At 43.2% G+C, this 18,322-nt stretch overlaps 1 protein-coding gene across 1 annotated transcript in view; it reads left to right on the forward strand.

Annotated features, from left to right (window-relative positions):
* Positions 1 to 599: 599 nt before the first annotated feature.
* HSD17B2 (hydroxysteroid 17-beta dehydrogenase 2) overlaps positions 600 to 18,322 on the forward strand; it is a 70,684-nt gene continuing 52,961 nt past the window's right edge. The window contains exon 1 of the mRNA XM_077133663.1: positions 600 to 1,017. Coding sequence (XP_076989778.1) covers positions 744 to 1,017 — 274 coding nt within the window. The 5' untranslated portion in view covers positions 600 to 743. The remainder of the gene's footprint in view (positions 1,018 to 18,322) is intronic.

Genomic DNA, 18,322 nt, shown 5'->3' on the forward strand with positions numbered 1-18,322 from the left:
GTAGGGGGTGTGTGGTGGGGTGGGTGTGATGTGGGGGTGAGTGTGGCGTGGGCTGTGGGGTCCGTCTCCCCTCGGGTGCGCTGTCTGCCCCTCACCCCTCAGGATGACTGGGCTGGGCAGCGGCAGGACTCTCGTGGGCGGGGACAGAATCAGTCATGCCGTCCCTTCAGAGCCATCCCTTCCGAAGCTCACTGGCCATCTGGATACACACACACACACACACACACACACACACACACACATACACACACACACACGCACATGCACACGCACGCACGCACGCATTCCAGAGCCTGAAAATTGACTCCACAGACATAATTGATTTCCTGGGGACCAGGGGGATTTGCTCCTCACTGTTCTTCATTTTTCAGTTCTTGTCCTGTCAATCATTATCCAACTCATGTTATCTTTCCAGAGCTGGAGCTGTCAGTAAAGTCAAACAAGGTGTGTGTGTTCGGTGTGGGTGCGTACGTGCATGCCTTGTGCTGTTTGTGCAGGGAGGTGGGGGGGGCGCTGAGGAGGTGGCGCCCTGGTATTTACATCACCCTGCACGCCCGTTTGAATTACCCGCTGGAACTATATGCCTGCGGGGTGATGGTTAATCCTGCTCATTGCAAGAGTGCAGGCTCGTGCGCTCCCCTCCTTCCTCGCCTCTGCATTCCTATAACTCGGGCTGCCTCCCGCCTTTGCCCACTGGACTCCCTGGCCCTAAGCACACAAAGGTGCAGCCAGACACGGCCAGGATGAGCGCTTTCTTCTCTGACCCCGCGGGGCTCTGCCTGGCTGTCACCGCCGTGCTGGGGGGGATGGTTCTCTGCAAACTGAAGAAAACCCAGGGGCAGGTGGGGAGACAGGTGGGCTTGGCATGCTTGGCGGGCCTCTGGGGAGGGGCCTGCCTGCTCAGCTTGTCCCTTTTCTGGGGCTCGATCCTCTTCTCCCTGTCATGCTTCCTCATATATCCACGCTTACCTGGCCGCGAGCTGTTACCTGCAGATCAAAAGGCAGTCCTGGTCACAGGTAAGCGGACGACGTTGCAGTTCTTTCTGCGGGCAGAATCTGGCACTGGCTTTGCCTTACTGGGACTTTTCCAAATCTGGCTTAAAGATACAATTCTTGGCATGGAGCAAATGAAAGCAACATACCCAGACGATTTTTACTACCGTTTATTGGTTCATTTAACTACAATTTATAGGTTCATTTTCTTCAGGCAGTTCCATCGAACCGGCTGGGAGAGAGAGAGGGAAGGGGGAGGTGGAATGCACCCAAGCAATTATTTTGTTCATTTCCCAGGAATAAATATTAGGAAGTAAAGCAGCGGTAGTCCATATGCTTTGCTGTGCCCAGGAAAGTCCCATAGGTCTCTTTTGACTTAGAAATTTGTTCTGAGACAGATTGGTGGCCAGATTCTGCAGTTAGACTCTTCTTCCTGCCGTGTGTGAGTAAGCTCACAAAGCCAGGTTCTTGTACCTTGCTGTGGTTTTTGACAATCAAAGCGACTTACCACTGCTGTTGAGGCGGCTGCTGCAAGAACCTCATGTCCCGCCTGAGCTCTTCTTCTTCAAGTTTGTCATTATACTGCTAATGTCTCTTAAATGGATCAAGCTGGTAGTGTGTCCAGAATCCAGATGCTTCTTAGCTGAGCTGCTGGGTTTTCCCTTCTTCTGTGTGTGTGTGTGTGTGTGTGTGTGTGTGTGTGTGTGTGTGTGTGTGTGTGTGCGCTTCAAGTTGTGAGTGTGAGGCCAGATTAAATTTCTCTGAGTTGTAAAACTGGCTTGTTTGCTTATGAAGTTTGAGCTTGGATAGGACTTTTCTGAGGATTACCCGGTGTTATCCTAACCCTGAAAACCCTCCCAAGGTCAAGCCATCGACTGCAGGATCATTTGTTGGGAGGGTTGCATCTCCCTGGCTGTGGGCTGCTGGAGTGAAGGCAAATAATGGACAAGGTTGGAAGCAAATCAAGGTGTTTGGGCAATTCACCAACAAGTGCATAGTAAAGTGAAGTTTCTAAGTTGCCAATTACTTTAACCCTATAGTGAAATGCTTTTATCAAAACGAAACGCAAGTTGGTGCTTGTTAGAGTTTTGAAGTGCTGCAGTAAACAAGTTTCTTTAAGGGGAAAAAAAACCCAACAGTGCAAAGATAGAAAATTCATTAAACTATGGGGACATTTAGCTTCATCAGCATTTGGCATCATCTTGAATCATGCATCAAGGAGGCTCTCTGGGTTTTCTATTTTTTTACTGGCATTTTTGAGCATCCCATGGGTTGGGTGAAAAACTGTAATAACAGCCCCAAATACTCTGCTCTGTGTACCGCACCTGCATACCCAGACTTCATAATTCTGGGTCATATCTACTTTTTGTAACTTTCCCACTTGTGTGAGAGAAGACAGAGCAATTATGCATGCTGAGAAAAACAATGGCAGTGCCATGCTCATCATAGTGGGATGAAATATCCTGAAAGTCTAAATATCCCTGGGAAAATCTATTTCAGGGGCAGCACTTCTAAGGTTTATAAAGGAGATTACTGAACCTGAGGATCAACTCAGGCAAACCTCAGGGTAACAGAGAAAACAGGAAGCGTCTCTTGCTTGCTTACTTTGTCAGTGTTCTTTATCTGCTGTTTTTAAAGATGTAGGCATGCATAAATGCTCACACAATGTACACCCAATTCAGAGCGATCCCATGTCAGCCACTGAAGTGTACTGACTTGTGTTTAGTGTCATGGAAGATGAGTGATTCAATTAGGCCATTCAAGTTCAATGACTCATCCCTAAAGGAAATCCTTTGTAATTAGAACATTTAGAACTAAGAAGGTAAATAGATATATTAAAGGGTGATTGAAATGTCATTTTCAGGTTCTTTGTCATTTTCACAAGGAATGCCATTGGCTCACTCTAATGCTATAGAAGGTTTCAAGCCCTGTGAACTAACAGAAAAATATGAAATGAGTCAGTTTAGTTAGACCAGAACTCACCAAAAGAACAAGCAGCAACCTGGACTTAGAATAACCTTTGTTTCAGGTTGGCTTATGTTGAAATTTGGTACACATATTTTTAAGGAGGTGGGGAAGAAATAAGGCAGTGTATATCAAAAGCCACATGTACTAATCCCCTGCCCAATAATTTTTAGTTTATGGAAATAAAATCATCTGAAATAGGGAAAAGGGCTAGATACCAAACAGAATGTCATATTCATAAAATTCTTCCACCAAGTCTTACCATTTAAAATTGTGAGCTATAAAAAGCAGCCAAAATGAGTAGAAATTATTTTGCGTATCCTGGGGGTGTAACAATGTGCAGCTGTTAAAAATGAAAACCTCAAGGACTGTGTTACAAAAGGAAAACTGCTTGGGATAAATGAAAACAAGCAGGAGATGCAAGGATTTGTGCAAGAAGGTAACCATGTCAATGCATGTGATAAAACACCGCGAATGATTAGATTAGAGTGCTTGGTGGCTTTTACCCCCTAAGTTTCAAATTTCTCTAAGGAGGTTATATTACTTATATAATAAAAATATGTAGAAGAAAGAAAACATTAATATAAAAAAGTGCCTTTTGTGTTATATTTAATTCTGGACCCAAGCAGACAATTCCAAGGACAAATTAAAAATTAACTTTCTTCTTTCAGTCCTTTGTTTTGCTAAGATGTTTGAAGGTCTTTTTTCTCAGAGGCAACATAGTGATAGTAAGAAGAAATAAACAACAAAACGGTGTTTGGATGTGTATTTATCTTCAAGGTCCCCGAAACTACAGCGACCATTTGATTTTTTAAAAATAACTGCAAAATTGATGAAGGGCAGGATTTGCAGTCACATCTCAAGCCTCACACGGTGGAAGCAACCCTGAAGGCATCCTTGCCTGAGGCTGGCTTCCCCACAGGCAGGTCTTGAGATGAAGATTTATGCGAAAGGGATTCAGTAGGGAGGTTTCCAAGGAAAACCAGTCCTGGAGTGGGAAAGTGAGTTCTCCAGCCAAGTCACACTCCGAGCTGCGGGACCAGGCCCAGGGAGCTGCACCTCTCTGTCCCTGCACCTGTCAACCATCAGAGGCCCAGCCCCACCTGGGGGCGGGGAGCCCCACACCTGCAGGAACTTCCAGCTCCCCAGGGCCTGGGGTGGGCATCCGCTGCTGGGAGTGAGACACACCAGGGATTAGCGTGTGTGGAAACGTCAGCAGTGCAGGGTCCGGTGCTCTGACTTGAACTGACCCCCTCCCCCATCCCCCTCTCCTCCTCATCCCCCTCTCCTCTCCCATCCCCTTCTCCTCTCCCATCCCCCTCTCCTCCCCATCCCCCTCTCCTCCCCCCCCCCCACTCTGATCAGTTCTGGACCTTCGGACTTGTGTTTTTTCTCTGTGAACTGGAAACGATAACGCCCACACAGGCGCCACATGCTTATAGATGGAGATAGTGGAACAAAGAGAGAGAGCGGGAGAGAGAGAAGGAGCTGACTGAGGGAAAGAGGGAGAGAGTTGGAGGGAGGGAGCCAGGAGGAGAGATTTTGTGCATTTTTTTTTAACTTTTTTTTTATTGTGTATTATAATATATATATACAAAGCAAAGAAAGAAAAAAACAATAGTTTTCAGAGCACCCTTCAACAAGTAGTTGCAGGACAGATCCCAGAGTTTGTCATGGGCTACCATACCCTCATCTCAGATTTTCCCTTCTAGCTACTCCAGAACATAGGAGGCTAGAAGGAATAAATGTTTTTTATCATCACTATCAACTTTTTTCTTTTTTTGTGATAAAAAACGTATATACAAAAAAGCAATAAATTTCAAAGCACAGCACAACAATTAGTTGTAGAACAATTTCAGAGTTTGGTATGGGTTACAAGTCTACAATTTTAGGTTTTTACTTCTAGCTGCTCTAAGATACTGGAGATTAAAAGAAACTCAATCCAATGATTCAGCAATCATAATCGTTTGTTAAACCCGACCTTCTCTGTATGACTCCACCATCACCCTTGATCTTTCTGTCCTACTTTTTAGAGATATTTGGGCTATGGCCATTCTAACTTTTTCGTCTTGGAAGGCGCTGTAAGTAATATGGGGTAGGGAGATGGAACTGTCTGATGTTCTGGAGGGGTTGGCCCCTCTAAGTTTCAGGGCTTATCTGGTCCAGGGACCCATCTGGAGGTTGTAGTTTTCCGGAAAGTTAACTAAGTGCATGAAACCTTTGTAGAGTCTTATATATTGCCCTAGGTGTTCTTTAGGATTGGCTGGAATGGTCCTGGTTGGGGGTTGGCAAGTTATGATAGGTAGCAATGTCTAACTGCAGTTTGCATAAGAGTGACCTCCAGAGTAGCCTCTGGACTCTATTTGAACTCTCTCAGCCATTGATACTTTATTAGTTACACTTCTTTTCCCCCTTTTGGTCAGGATGGAATTGTTGATCCCATGGTGCCAGGGCTGGATTCACCCTTGGGAGTCATCTCCCATGCTGCCAGGAAAATCTTCACTCCTGTATGTCATGTCCCACATAGGGGGGAGGGCAATGATTTCACTTGCAGGGTTGGGCTTAGAAAGAGTGAGGCCACATCTGAGCAACAAAAGAGGTTTTTGTAACTCAGAATAACTCTCAGGCATAACTATAGTTACGCTAAGCTTCTCCACTACCTACATAAGCTTCACAAGAGCAAGCCTCAAGATCAAGGGCTTGGCCTATGGATTTGGGTGTCCCCAATGTTTGACACAGTATCAGAGGGATTCCCTGATGGTAAAGTTTAATAGGTGCCTATTTTTTCCTCCCATTCCTCAAGGAACTTTGCCAATACCTTTTGATTATCTGTTTACTATATAGTAGGATGTATCTAGGCATTACATTAACCTATATAGGATTAAAGCCCCTCATTCTTATTCTGGGCCCCCTGTGTTTCAGTTGTTCAAATGATCTGTCCAGAAAGGTTGAGTTAGACTATGCTACAGAAAATTTAGGTTCCAGAAAAATTTAGGTTTAATCTGTTCTTATCTCTAAATACCTAAACTTCAGTTAGACATTGCTACTTATCATAATTTGCCAACCTAAATTAAATTTAGATTTTAGTGTCAAAGAGTAGGTGTGGTCCTAAAATGTAGACACGACTTTGTTCCTGTTTGTAGCAGCACAATAGTCGATCATATGTATATGCCATTGTTCGCCCATCTACTTTTCAGTCCTTGCATCCTTCAGCCACCTGCATTCATTAGGCATCATGTATAATGCCCAAAGTCCACAGTCCATCAACACTCTCAATTTTAGATAATTTCATTGTTCCCAAGAGAAAGATAACCAGTAAACACACCCTCACCAAATAGGAAATCTAAACCTCCCTTTAACTCTTGTCCCTGCCCCCATTACTTACCTCCACTGTTGCTGTGGTAGTCCTGATGTTTCCCTGTTAAGCACAGCCCACAGCAGGCAATGTCAGTTTTCCCCCTGTACCGTGGCCTTAAACACTCTTTGTACAGGAATCATACCTTTGAAGTGGTCTTGTGCATTGAGTTTTGAAAGGAAAGGTGAGGAGTGTTTCCACTGAGGCATGAAAGAGGGGTTACAGAAAACCAAAAGGAAGGAAGGAAGGAAGGAAAGAAGGAAGGAAGGAGGGAAGGAGGGAGGGAGGGAATAAGGAAAAGAAAAGGCTGACAGAGACATAGAGAAGAAACATTCATGTACTCATTCAGCAAACACTTAGTGAGGGCCCTGAATGTGCCACGTATTGTCCAGAAGTAAAGGGAGAAAAATGTAAAAGACCATGATATTATTATGTCATCAGTGATAGGAACAAAATTCCTAGTTTTCCTTGACTTTGACCCACATTCACTAGGTTCCTTCCTCCCCTACCCTTCTTAGCTTATCCTCCCAACTTGGTAGGAGATGAAAATGTTACTTTGCTTTCCTACCCACAGCCTTTCAGCCTGGCCCCTCCAGGTTTTCTCACCCACCTGCAGCATTACCTATTGATTGGGGTCTGCTATGTGCTGGATGCCCACCTGGATGCTTCACAGCCCAATGGGAGAGACAGCCATAATCTAATTACAGCTGTGCAGTGGAGCCCTGGAGGTGACTTCCAGAAGAGTTTTCCTAAGGGCTGTGGAGCCCAGAGGTGGGTCAGCTCCTATGTGCGGGGACACGGGAGAGCTTGCAAAGGAGGCATCTCATTAACATTCAAAAAGTAGCTTTCTAAGAGAGTGGAAAGGTACCCCAGGCTAGTGGATTAAGTAGCCATTATACAGACAGTTAGTACTCAATAAAGCTTGTTGAGCTGGACAATTTTTTATTGAAATTTTCAAAACTGGGTACCACAAAGAAGGGAAGTGGGATGTGTTTTAGGTTAAGATCTTTACTTTATGCTCCAAATAAATGGTTGAAGATGGATGGTGACCCCTTCTAGGAGTTTTTATGTAGTCCAATTAGGGTTCTCTAGTTGGCATCATCTTGGGATTGAGGCTCCTTTGAATTTAATCTTACGTTATTTAGATGGATAAGCATGCTGTGTATTGACAGTGGACTAAAAGACAAAGCTGCTCTGTTTTGAGTTTATATTCATTACTTGTTATTTGATTCTCATCATAAGCGTAATAACAAATTTTATGAACAAGGAAATTGTGTCCAAAGCCACTTCTCTGAACTAATAAGCAGCACAGATAGGACTTAACCCAGATCAGATCAATCTGCCCCTGCAAACCAAACTCTTAAACACAATCATTAGCTTGTTATCATAGTCTTAGTTGCTATTCAGGACATAAAATGTTGTCAATCAATCAACAAGTATATATTGAACATCTGTTAGGTGCCTGTAATTCTGCTTGAAGCAGAACTTGGCAATTGGTTGTATACAGAAGATGCAGATGAGGGAAGATGAAATGATACCATGAACAGGGGCTGGAAGGTTTGAGGAGGTAATGATATGAGACGTGATGTGGAGAGTTTGGCTTCAGAATTGAATTTGAGGGCAGTAAAGGATGGTGCAGATGGAAATGTCATTGGCAATGAAGAACTCAATCTTCCTTAAGTATGGATATAGAAACCAGAGAAACATGAACAATAAAGTAAGGCTAAAGCTCAAGGAAAGAGGCAATTGAGGCAAATTAAGGAGTCCATACAACCCTCAGTGATCCTACAATCCAGTAAGACTATTGGATTATTTTTCAATTTGGCACATATTCTGTTTATCATCCAGTGTAATCTTCACCTTGGCCCTCTGCAGGGAAGCATGGAAAGATATACTAATCCAGGTAATGTTTTAAAGTTTGAATGTTGATTTTATTAGGCATTCTAGATGGGGAGTTTTGATTGGGAGATGTTTTCATGGGAAGAGATTCCCCACAACTATGTTGCAAACTGCTTGTGGTCAGGGATCAGGACTCTCTTTCATCACTATCCCCTCTTCTCAATCTCTGAGTACATTAGACTCAATAGAATGGTAGTTGGTGAATGAGCCACGGGTGAGCCATCCAAATTAATGAAATGTCCTTCCCTTTTTGTGAACATTGGCTGGACACAACAGGATTGTCCCCAACCTCTAGTTGCTTAGCCTATTATCTCTGCTGGTTCTTTTTGCTGGGGTCAACTGTATAGAAAGGGCAGAGTGACATGGTTGAGCTGTGGGAGGCCCCATTGTTCTGCAGGAACTTAAATGTTAGCTTGCTTGGGACAGGGCTTTGTGTTGACTTGGTTCTACGTGTGCTTCTGCTTACCTATGAATTGGCACAAGCTGGACATCCTCTGGCCCAACCAGGCTGCTGAAACTGCTCTCTCAAGGGTCACTGGTAACCTCCTAATCACCAGATCTTAACCTCTGCTCCAGCATGCTGACCATATTTTCCTTCTTGGTCTGGTCTTCTTTGCCTTCCAAGATACTGCATTTCCATTATTCCCCCACTCCTTTCTGTTTCTTCTTTGACAGCTCCCAGATTCTTCTTCCTCCCCATCTCCTTAGCCCTCCTATTTTGCTACATTCTCTGCCATTTAAGTCTTATCTGCTCTTGTAGCATCAATTGTCTTCTGTACACAACTGACTAATCAATAGTTTTATATACCTGACACTCTCATGATCTCCTGATTCATATTTCCAGGAATTTAAGGAGAGACTTTTAAAATGGCATGTTTTAAAACAAACATCATCTCTGCTAATCATTTTCCTCTTCTTCTCTGACTCCTACCTTTTTCCGAATTCTGTCTGTTCCACCTATTTCTCTCTGTCTTGCTTCTACTTCTCCTTTACATCAGCCACTTTCTACAGGATCATTTCTTTCCCTTTGGTAGTTTTTCCATAGTTTCATTTTCCTCTCTCCATCCCCCTAAATGCTGGCATCCCCTATGCATCCCAATTCCCCATGTTCTGCTTTAGGTGATAGTCATGCTTCCTGCCCACTCCTGCAGTGGTCTTATCTGCATTTATGACTTCCCCTGCCACTCGTATTCTGGTGATGGTCAAATCAGAAAAAGTCAACAGTTCAAACAATTTCCTTGTGCTGAGCCGAAGTTGATAAATGGAGGGCTGGGGTGAGAGAAGTCACTGCCCCCAAAAACAAGATGGGGACCAAAGGTCAGCAGGAAGCTCAAGGACCTCAAGGGCAGAGATGGGATGAAGAGGGGTGATACATCAGGCTCAGATGGTGTAAAGAGGACTCTAGGTCTAAGGATTGGACTAGATCCATTTTAATTTGGCCTTAGGGGAATTCGAGCCCAAATTCCATTTTCTATAGAACAAAGTCTTTGACTGGTCAGGGAGGCACTGGAAATGGATCTGCTATTCACGGAATCCTGTTTTCTGAAACCAGTGCATGCTGGGCTCCTGTGACCTACAGAGCCAAAGTAAAGCTGGGCATCATGAGGAAGGGGATTGGAAACAAAACCAAAATTGCATTCCTCTCTGGAAAGAAAGCTGTAACATATATGTATCTAAGATCCTTGCTGCAGTTAAGGTGGGCAATAGGGTTCAGTGGTTAAGACCACACACTTAGGAGAATGACTGACCTGCTTGCCTGCTCCTGTTTTGCCACTTACTAGCATTGTGACTCAAGGCAAGTTATTCAACCTGTCTGAACCTCAGTTTCCTTCTCTATAAAATGGAAATAATCATAATGCTGATCTCACTGGGATTGTTACTAGGATGGTATTTTAGTTTGTTAAGGCTACTGGAATGCCATATACCAGAAATTTACTAAGTTTCAAATTTACAATTCTAAGTCTGTGAAAATGTCCAAATGAAGGCACCATCAAGACGGTATCTTCACTCAAGAAAAGCTGATGCCATCCGGAGCACCTCTGTCAGCTGGGAAAACACGTGGCTGGTGTCTGCTGGGGTCTTTGGGTTCTGACATCTCTCTCAGCTGGGAAGGTACATGGCAACATCTGCTAGCTTTCTCTCCTCATTTCATAAGGCTTCCCTGGAAGAATTTCCTTCTGCATCTCCAAAGGGCTCTGGCTGGGTGGGCTCTGTTGGCTCTGAAGCTTTTACCAAAATGGTTCCCTCTTAAAGGGCTCCAGTAAGCAACCCCACCTTGAATGAGTGTAGACACATCTTCATGGGAAGCACCTAATCAAAAGGTACCACCTACAATTGCGTGGGTCAGATTTCCATGAAAACAATAAAAAACATCCCACCCAACAATTTGAATAAGGATTAAGGAACACAGCTTTTCTGGGGTGCACAAGAGTTTCAAACCTGCACAGATGGGATGAGATAATACATGAAAAGGGCTGAGCTCAGTGCCTGTACCTGACAGCTGTTACTATTACCAAAGTGGATGAAGACCAGTCAAGGGAAGAGGATGCTAGGGAAGCCTCCCATCTCTGGAAGAGGAGAATGACAGTGGTCAACATGAGTGTAGCAAGCCCCAGACTATGACCTGGAGGAAATCACTTCCTCAGAATCCCTTACCCAGCACCCACAACTTTTCCTAATTAAAGCTTGAGAGAAGCCTCTAGAATAAGCCAAAGGAAGTCCATATCCACACAACAGATAGCAAACTAGAAAGTCATTTCAGGGAATATTGTCTTCCTTGCTGCATTCCACTCCCATGACTGGGAGGAACCTAGATATGAGTAGATTTTTCAGAAGGAAAGTCCACTATTAACCTCTTTGGATGCACATGGAGTTCAGAGGATGGAGCCAAAAGTTTCTTGTCTTTCTGTCAGGTCATGTAGAGTTCATTTCAGATGGCATCTGCTGTTTCGTTCTTCTTCAGGCCTCCCTCCTTCTCCTCTGCTCACCTAACAGCCTTACAATCTTCTCTCACTTCTCAGCTCCATTCTGGATGGAAAACATCAGATGCTTGAAGCTGTGGGTCACGTTAAGGGATGCAAAGTGAATTTTGACACTTAGTGAGGAGGTGGGAATGAAAAATGGTGAGCCAGGTGGGGCTTAAGAATAGACTTCCTGATCGATTTTATTTTCCCTATTCTGACAGTGACATGGGAACTAAGGACTATTTTTTTTTTTAAATGATGGTGAATGACAACAGAAAATTGCAATTGGCGCTTGGCCTCTGTGACTTGCAATTGGTAGCAGGTGGTGAGATTCATACACACTATGGGACACATGCCCTGACCAAAGAAGACAGCTACTTCTCACCTCCAGTCAATTATTGCCACTTGCCAGATTGTGTGATTTTTTCAAGGGCAACTGGAAATGTAGAGCTTTTTGGGTGTGTGAAAATCTCCCATTTTAAGAAAGTTGGCAATTTTTTTACTTATAGTTTTTTAAACTACACTGTTAGCCAAACAAAACTCCTTCTCGTGGCTGAATGGCAGGTTGTGACCTCTACTTTGGGCCCCTCATATTCTTTAGAGAGGAGCTAGTAGAGGACAAACATTTCTCTGCTAATTATTTATTGCATCCATTTATTGGCATCACTTCTGAGGGTGGCTTTGTCATCAGGGTCTCTTCCGAGGAAGAGATGAGGGAAGAAGAAACTTCTCTTCTGTCGAATGTTTCCCTCGGGAGCATGTGGTGCTCCTTCTATTAGGGAGCATGGTGTGTGTGTGCCAGGGAGGGGTCTTTCCACTGCACCCACCCAGTTTGCCAGGCAGGGTCTGACCACCTAAAAGGAGCCTCCCCTGTCTTGCTCAGTTTGCCATACGTTAGTTGTGATATTAGAGAAAAAATATGGTGAGAAAAGTACATCTCGCTCTGCCACTTTGGGGTTTACAGAAGTCATAGGTGAATTTTAATTCAGACCAACCATCTCTTCATATCTGAGTGCCCTTTCAGGAGCAGCCCATTTCACCCAGTGGTGTTGTTTGAATAACCCCAGTGACATGGATCTCATTACCTCTTGAGGAAAATCATTCCACTTTTGTGCAATGTTAATAGTTAAGATATCTTCTTTATAATAAGCTAAAACATTCCTTATTGGAACATCCACCAGTGCACTTCGTTCTGCCCATTCCTTTAATCTAATGAAAGCACTCTTTTGCATGCTAGCCCTTTACAAATGGGAATACAACATCCAGTCTCCTTTGAGCTAAATCTCTCATTCCTTTTACCATTCCTCCCCCTGGCCTGGTCTCCAGAACTGTCACCATTCTACTCTGTTTTCCCAGGAGAGGAGAGAGTAAGAAGAGGGAGGGAGCCACGGGTGTCCCTCTGATACTCATCCTTCTACATTGTGGGAAACATTGGAAGTAGGGAAATGGTGTTCTGCCTAACATTAGGTTGAGCAATCCAACTCTCTGGATAGGGAGTGCCATGTCTAAACTTCAGCTTGTGTGCAAAGATTCAAGGAGGCTTGACTGCAAACATAAATGGGGTCAAAGGTGAGCTGCTCGCCCACAACTCCCACCAAAAAACACGCCTACACACACGAACATGCACATACAATCTTACACTTCACTCGTAAGATGCTCAATATCTAAGTAAAAATGTTAGATCATAAACAACAACCTCTGGACTCTAGGACAAGCTGCTTCATTTCCCAAAGGCTAATTTTCCTAATATATAAAAAAAAAGGGAATTATGACTGATACCTCTTTTAGGGATTAAACAAGATTGTGAATATATATATTGCTGCCTGGCACATAGAAGCTTCATGAAATAAAATGGCTTTTCCCTTTTCTCTTTCTTTTCCAGTCCAGTAATTGTTTGACAGAGAAAACAAAAGCAAAATGGAGTTGGGTAGTTCTGCCTTCTGTGTTGTTCATTAATGCTAAATCATCGGATTCATTCAATGATGCCTGCCTCCTTTGTTCTTTTACATTCTGACCATTACCAGGCTGACAAGCTTTCTTTGTAATTGACTTGTTTCCACCAGCCTCAGCATAACTGGTTTTCACTGACAGATGTTTTTTTCACAGCCGGGTGGGGCTTCTTGGTGTCAAGAACTGTAATTCTGTTTTATATCTACCTTTGGAAATTGCCCTTTAAACTCTGTTCTCCTCCAAGAGCTTACTGTGTGATCACTCTGCTAACTTGAATTTTCTTCCCTTCTCCTTCTTAGTCTTGACCATTTTCTCTGAGTTGTCCTTTTGGTTCTTCTGCTACAGAGGGGAGAGAGTCTTTGGGGCATTGGATAATAGAAACCTTTGCTCTGGACAAAATGTTGGCTGTTGCCTTTTCTAGTGAGTCCCATGTGTGTATTCTCCATTAGGTTGAATGTTGAGAGACAGGAGAGTGTGGAATTGGTTTGAACTGGGGCTGGGACCAGTTCATGTATTCAACAACCATTTATTGAGTGCCTGCTAGACACATTAGAGATACAGTGGTGAGCAAAGGCAGACAAGGTGCCTGCTCCCAAGAAGCTTAATTTTAGTGAGAAAGGCAAAAAACAGACAACCAATATATATCTAAAAATATATAACTTTTTCATTTCTCCAAGAAAAAATAAGATAATTTTAGTGACAGTGGTCTCATGTACTAGTGAGGCTTCCTCCTTATTAGGGGCTTCTTATTTTTCAGACATTCTGATCAGCATTTTCCATACCTAATTTTATGTATTTCTTACAACCATCCTATAAGATAATTTTTTAAGTATTATGAAAAGATTTAAAGATACAAAAAGTAAAGCAAATATACACAATCTACCCAATACCCAGAGTGTAGGATTATTATGACCAAGATATCTATGAGATAATTTCTAATAACCTCATTCAAAGATGAAGAAATAGAGGCTTCAAGAGTTTATATAAGTAAAGTCACATAGCAAGTAAATAAGTGGCAGAGCTGGAATTTGAACGCAGATCATTCTATCTCTGTTTTAGTTAAATGAGATATTACAAGTAATGCAGACAGGTTGGATGACAAGTGTGCTTCTCTCTGAGGAAAAAGGGCAATGACTGCCAAGTGTTTCAGACCTGCTAGGCTGACCCAAGCCTCATTGTCTCCTGCATTCAGACACAGGATCCTTTGGTTAAGTTGACTTTTAGCAATGGAAGAACTTACCTCTGCAGCTCCAGAGAACACTGAGGTTTAACAGCTAGGTGCTTCCTTGGGTTTTTCTCCTGTTTCAGTTTGCTAAAGCTGCCAGAATGCAATGTGCCAGAAATGGGCTGACCTTTACAATGGGAATTTATTAACTTATAATGTACAGTTCTTAAGCTATGAAAATGTCCAAATTAAGTCTTCAACAGGACTCTGAAAAAAAAGGCTGCCTGTATCAGGGATACCTCTGTCACATGGGAAGATATATGACCGGCATCTGCTGGTTCTTCACTTCTGGGTTTCATTGATCTCATCTGGTTCCAGTAGCTTCCTCTCTGTGTCCTACATTCGCTTCTCTGGGGCTTTTCTCTCTGTGCTCTCTGGACTTGTTCTGTCTTTTATCTTCATTTAGGACTCCAGTAAAAGGATTAAGACCCACCTTGAATGGGCTGGGTCACATCTCCATAAGAATTACCTAACCAAAAGGTCCCACCCACAATAGTCTGTACCCACAGAAATGGATCAAAAGAACATGACTTTTTCTGGGGTACATTATAGCTCCAAACTACCACACCTGCATTATCAGGGCTATTATATCTCCAGTGAGAAGGTGTGGTGCCCAGGGAGCAGGTTACTATTTTCCAGATATTCTCAACCTAAGCGCAGGGCTGTTGCTTGGCTACCACTAGTTTATTAGTTCAGAATATTGTGAGTGTAGTGTTGAGGAATGAAGTTTTGGAAGGAGCAAGAGAAGAGAACACTTGCAATGAAAGGTTTAAAGAGAGGAAGTCTAATCGGAAGTATGGAAAAGATACCTGAACCCATTCATTCACTGTTTCACCAATATTTATTGAACATCTTTGTGACTGGTATTGGGAAGGCAGGGGCAAATTGCATGCATTCATCATGTTTGAGAAACCTTTAGTATACTGGGGGAGAAAGCAAGAAACCGGGCTTTACAACGTGAAGTAAAGTTTGAGAGTTCAAAGATATCATCAGGTGAGAGGTGGTAAGATCACATAGGTGACTGGGGCAGAGGTTATGAGTTTGGAGAGTAAGCAGCCATTTGGAGGGACTTTAAGACGAAAGAATCATAAGACTTGGTGACTGATTGTATATAGGTAGAGAAGGTGAGTAGAGACCCCTTGCACATTGGACTTTCCCTATTGCAATTCTCATCAAAGCCCTCTGTAATTTCTTTTCTGAATGTCTTCATTACATGGTAAACTGTGAGCTCCACAAGGGCAGGACATGTGTCTGACCTGTTCTTCACTTATCCTTAGTATAAAGCATGGCACACACAGCAGGCTCAAGGAATTAATGCATAAACGAATGAATATAGAGAATTATTCTGAGGGTCTGAAAATTATTTTTACCTCTAAGAGAAACAACATTTCTTGAGAGGCTGAGGGGAAGGAACTGACTTTAAGGAAAACAGTAATGCCATTTTTGGGGGAGACACCTTGAATGTGAGGTGCCAAGGTTGCATTCAGTTGAAGACGTCCAAATAACATTTGGAGAAGTGAGGCTGAAATACAGGAAAGAGCCCAATATTGGAGATACAATTAGGTTTGTTTTCCTCATTGATGGGACAAATGAAGTTCTAGAAGCTAAAAAAAATTGAGAGTAGAGTATAGACAGAGATTAGGACAAAGAACGGGGCAGTGGCATCTACCCACATCTACAGGGTGTGTGGTGAAAGGTAGACCTGCATGATATATAGTTCCAAGGGAGATAAGAAAGTCCTAAGGAAGAGTTCTGAACAGAATCCAGTATGGAGGAGAGATCGAAAGGGATGAGAAGAAGTCTCTGGACTTGGTGTGTTGGGGGAACTGATTAGAGAGAATTGATTCAGCAGAGGGTATGGGAAGGAGCCCCAGTGGAAAGGCGGTGAGGAGATAGTGTTAGTGGAAACCCCATAAGTTTTGAAAACCCTGGTAGATAAAGGAAGGCACAAGATGGGAAATTAGCTCTAGGGAAAAGTAAGACCAAGAGAAGAAATTTGGGAAGATTATTTTGGAGGTCCAAAAGGAAAGGTTCGATGAAAAACACATTGACAGTGCAAAAGGATTGTGGTATTTGAAGTAGGTGGCTGCTGTTCAAAGGAGAGAGAAAAAGTGTCTGGGTTTTCATTCTAGTTGGTTTGTAAAACCAATATGCAAAGTTATTTATTAAAAAGGCAATTTACTTATGAAGCAGATCTTCAGTTATTTGGTTATGGTTATAGGGTCTTTGTGAAAATAAAATGAGCTAAAGTTTACCAAATGCTGAATGCTGTGCCTGGTCACATAGCAAACATTCAAGGAATAGGAGCTTCCTTGCTTCCATTGCTACTGTTGCTTCCATTGCTACTATTAGAAATCAGAGAAAACAAAAGACAATAAAGTAATCAGAGAAAGCATCACGATGTAAATAATACCAGCTGTTTTCTGGGCTGGAACAGGCAGTCTCCATGTTGAGCTCTTTATCTCTCTGTTCTTATCAAGTTAAATTGGATTTCCCCCATTCATTCCTCTTTCATCACCTTTTTCAAAGTTTATGAGTATTTGTTTAATGTCTTTTTTCCCCTAGGGCAGTGGCTCTCAATAGAGGGCACTGTTGCCTGCCCAGCGCCCCCCCCCCCCACCCCCAGGGAACATTTGGCAGTGTCTGGAGGCATTTTTGGTTGTCATGACTGGGGAGAGGGTGCTACTGATGTCTAATGGGTAGAGGCCAGGGATGCACAGTCCCACCACAAAGAATGATCTGGCCCCAAATGGAAATAGTGCCGAGGTTGAAGCACACTTTCCTGGAGTGTGAGTTTCCTAGAGCTGGGGCCATATCAATCTCATTGATCATGATATCACCAAGTTCCAGGCACAATGCAAGTTGTATGGGAGGTGGGGTGGTGTCCAAGAATCATCGAAGGAAATGGGATTGACCTGCACCTTGAAGAATAGGCCAGGTCAGAATGCATCTTCTGCTCTGAGTACACTTGGCAGAGGGTGCTGGGAGATGTCTGAAAAGAATGTTCACAAAGAAGATTGCAAATATTCTGCTCCACAAAGAATGGGAGAGATGAGGCAACCCTGAGGCTTTACCAGGAAACTGGCATTGCTACAAACAAAAGGATTAAGTAATGAAAGGTGTGGAACCGCAGCAAACCTAAGAACATCCAAGACTATACACAGTTCATAGAATGCAGTCAACCACTGAAGGAACAGAAATAGGCATAGTTCCTTTGATAATGAACAATTAATAATAGAAGTGAGACTCCCCATGGGAGAGAGGGTACTGCCATGCATGCAGATATGGGCCCCACCACTGATTCATTGAGTCCAACAGATGTCAACCATAGCTGTGCATCAGAATCATCCGAGGGGCTTTGAAAAAATATTGATGCTTGGGTGCCATCCCTAGAGTTCAGGTTTATGTGCTCTGAGACTTGAAACAGACATTATTTTTGAGGAGACCACTCCTCCCCAGGCAAAGTTAAAGCATATTCCTACATTGAGAACCCTGTTCAAAGCCTTCATAACCAACTCCTATCTGTAACACTTTATATATCCATTCCACTGGATGTTCTCAAAGCATCTCAGACTTTACATGTCTGGTGCTGAGCTCTTGATTTGGGATGTCCTTCCTGCCCTAACCTGGCCTTAACTTAGTCTTTCCCATTTTGGTAAATTGCACTACCGGACACCCTGTAGGGGGCCAGAATTCGCCTCAAGTCCTGTTTCTCTCTCCTTGTCCTCCCATATCCAATTCATTCCCAGTGCTGTAACTTTTATTTTCAAAATGTGTCTTGATATGCCCATTGCTTTTCATTGTTGCCACCTCTACTCTAGTCAAAGCTGCCATTATTTCTTCTGGGGCTGCTCCCTGGTTTCCTGACTCCCTGAAAGGGTGGTAACTTTTGATTAGAGGTTTCCATGGACATGGGTCTCCACCCATTCAAGATGGGGTCACTAACTGGAGCCCTTTAAGAGGGAGCCATTT

The sequence above is a fragment of the Tamandua tetradactyla genome, chromosome 16 (assembly GCF_023851605.1).
Source record: "Tamandua tetradactyla isolate mTamTet1 chromosome 16, mTamTet1.pri, whole genome shotgun sequence".
NCBI classification, from domain to species: Eukaryota; Metazoa; Chordata; class Mammalia; order Pilosa; family Myrmecophagidae; genus Tamandua; species Tamandua tetradactyla.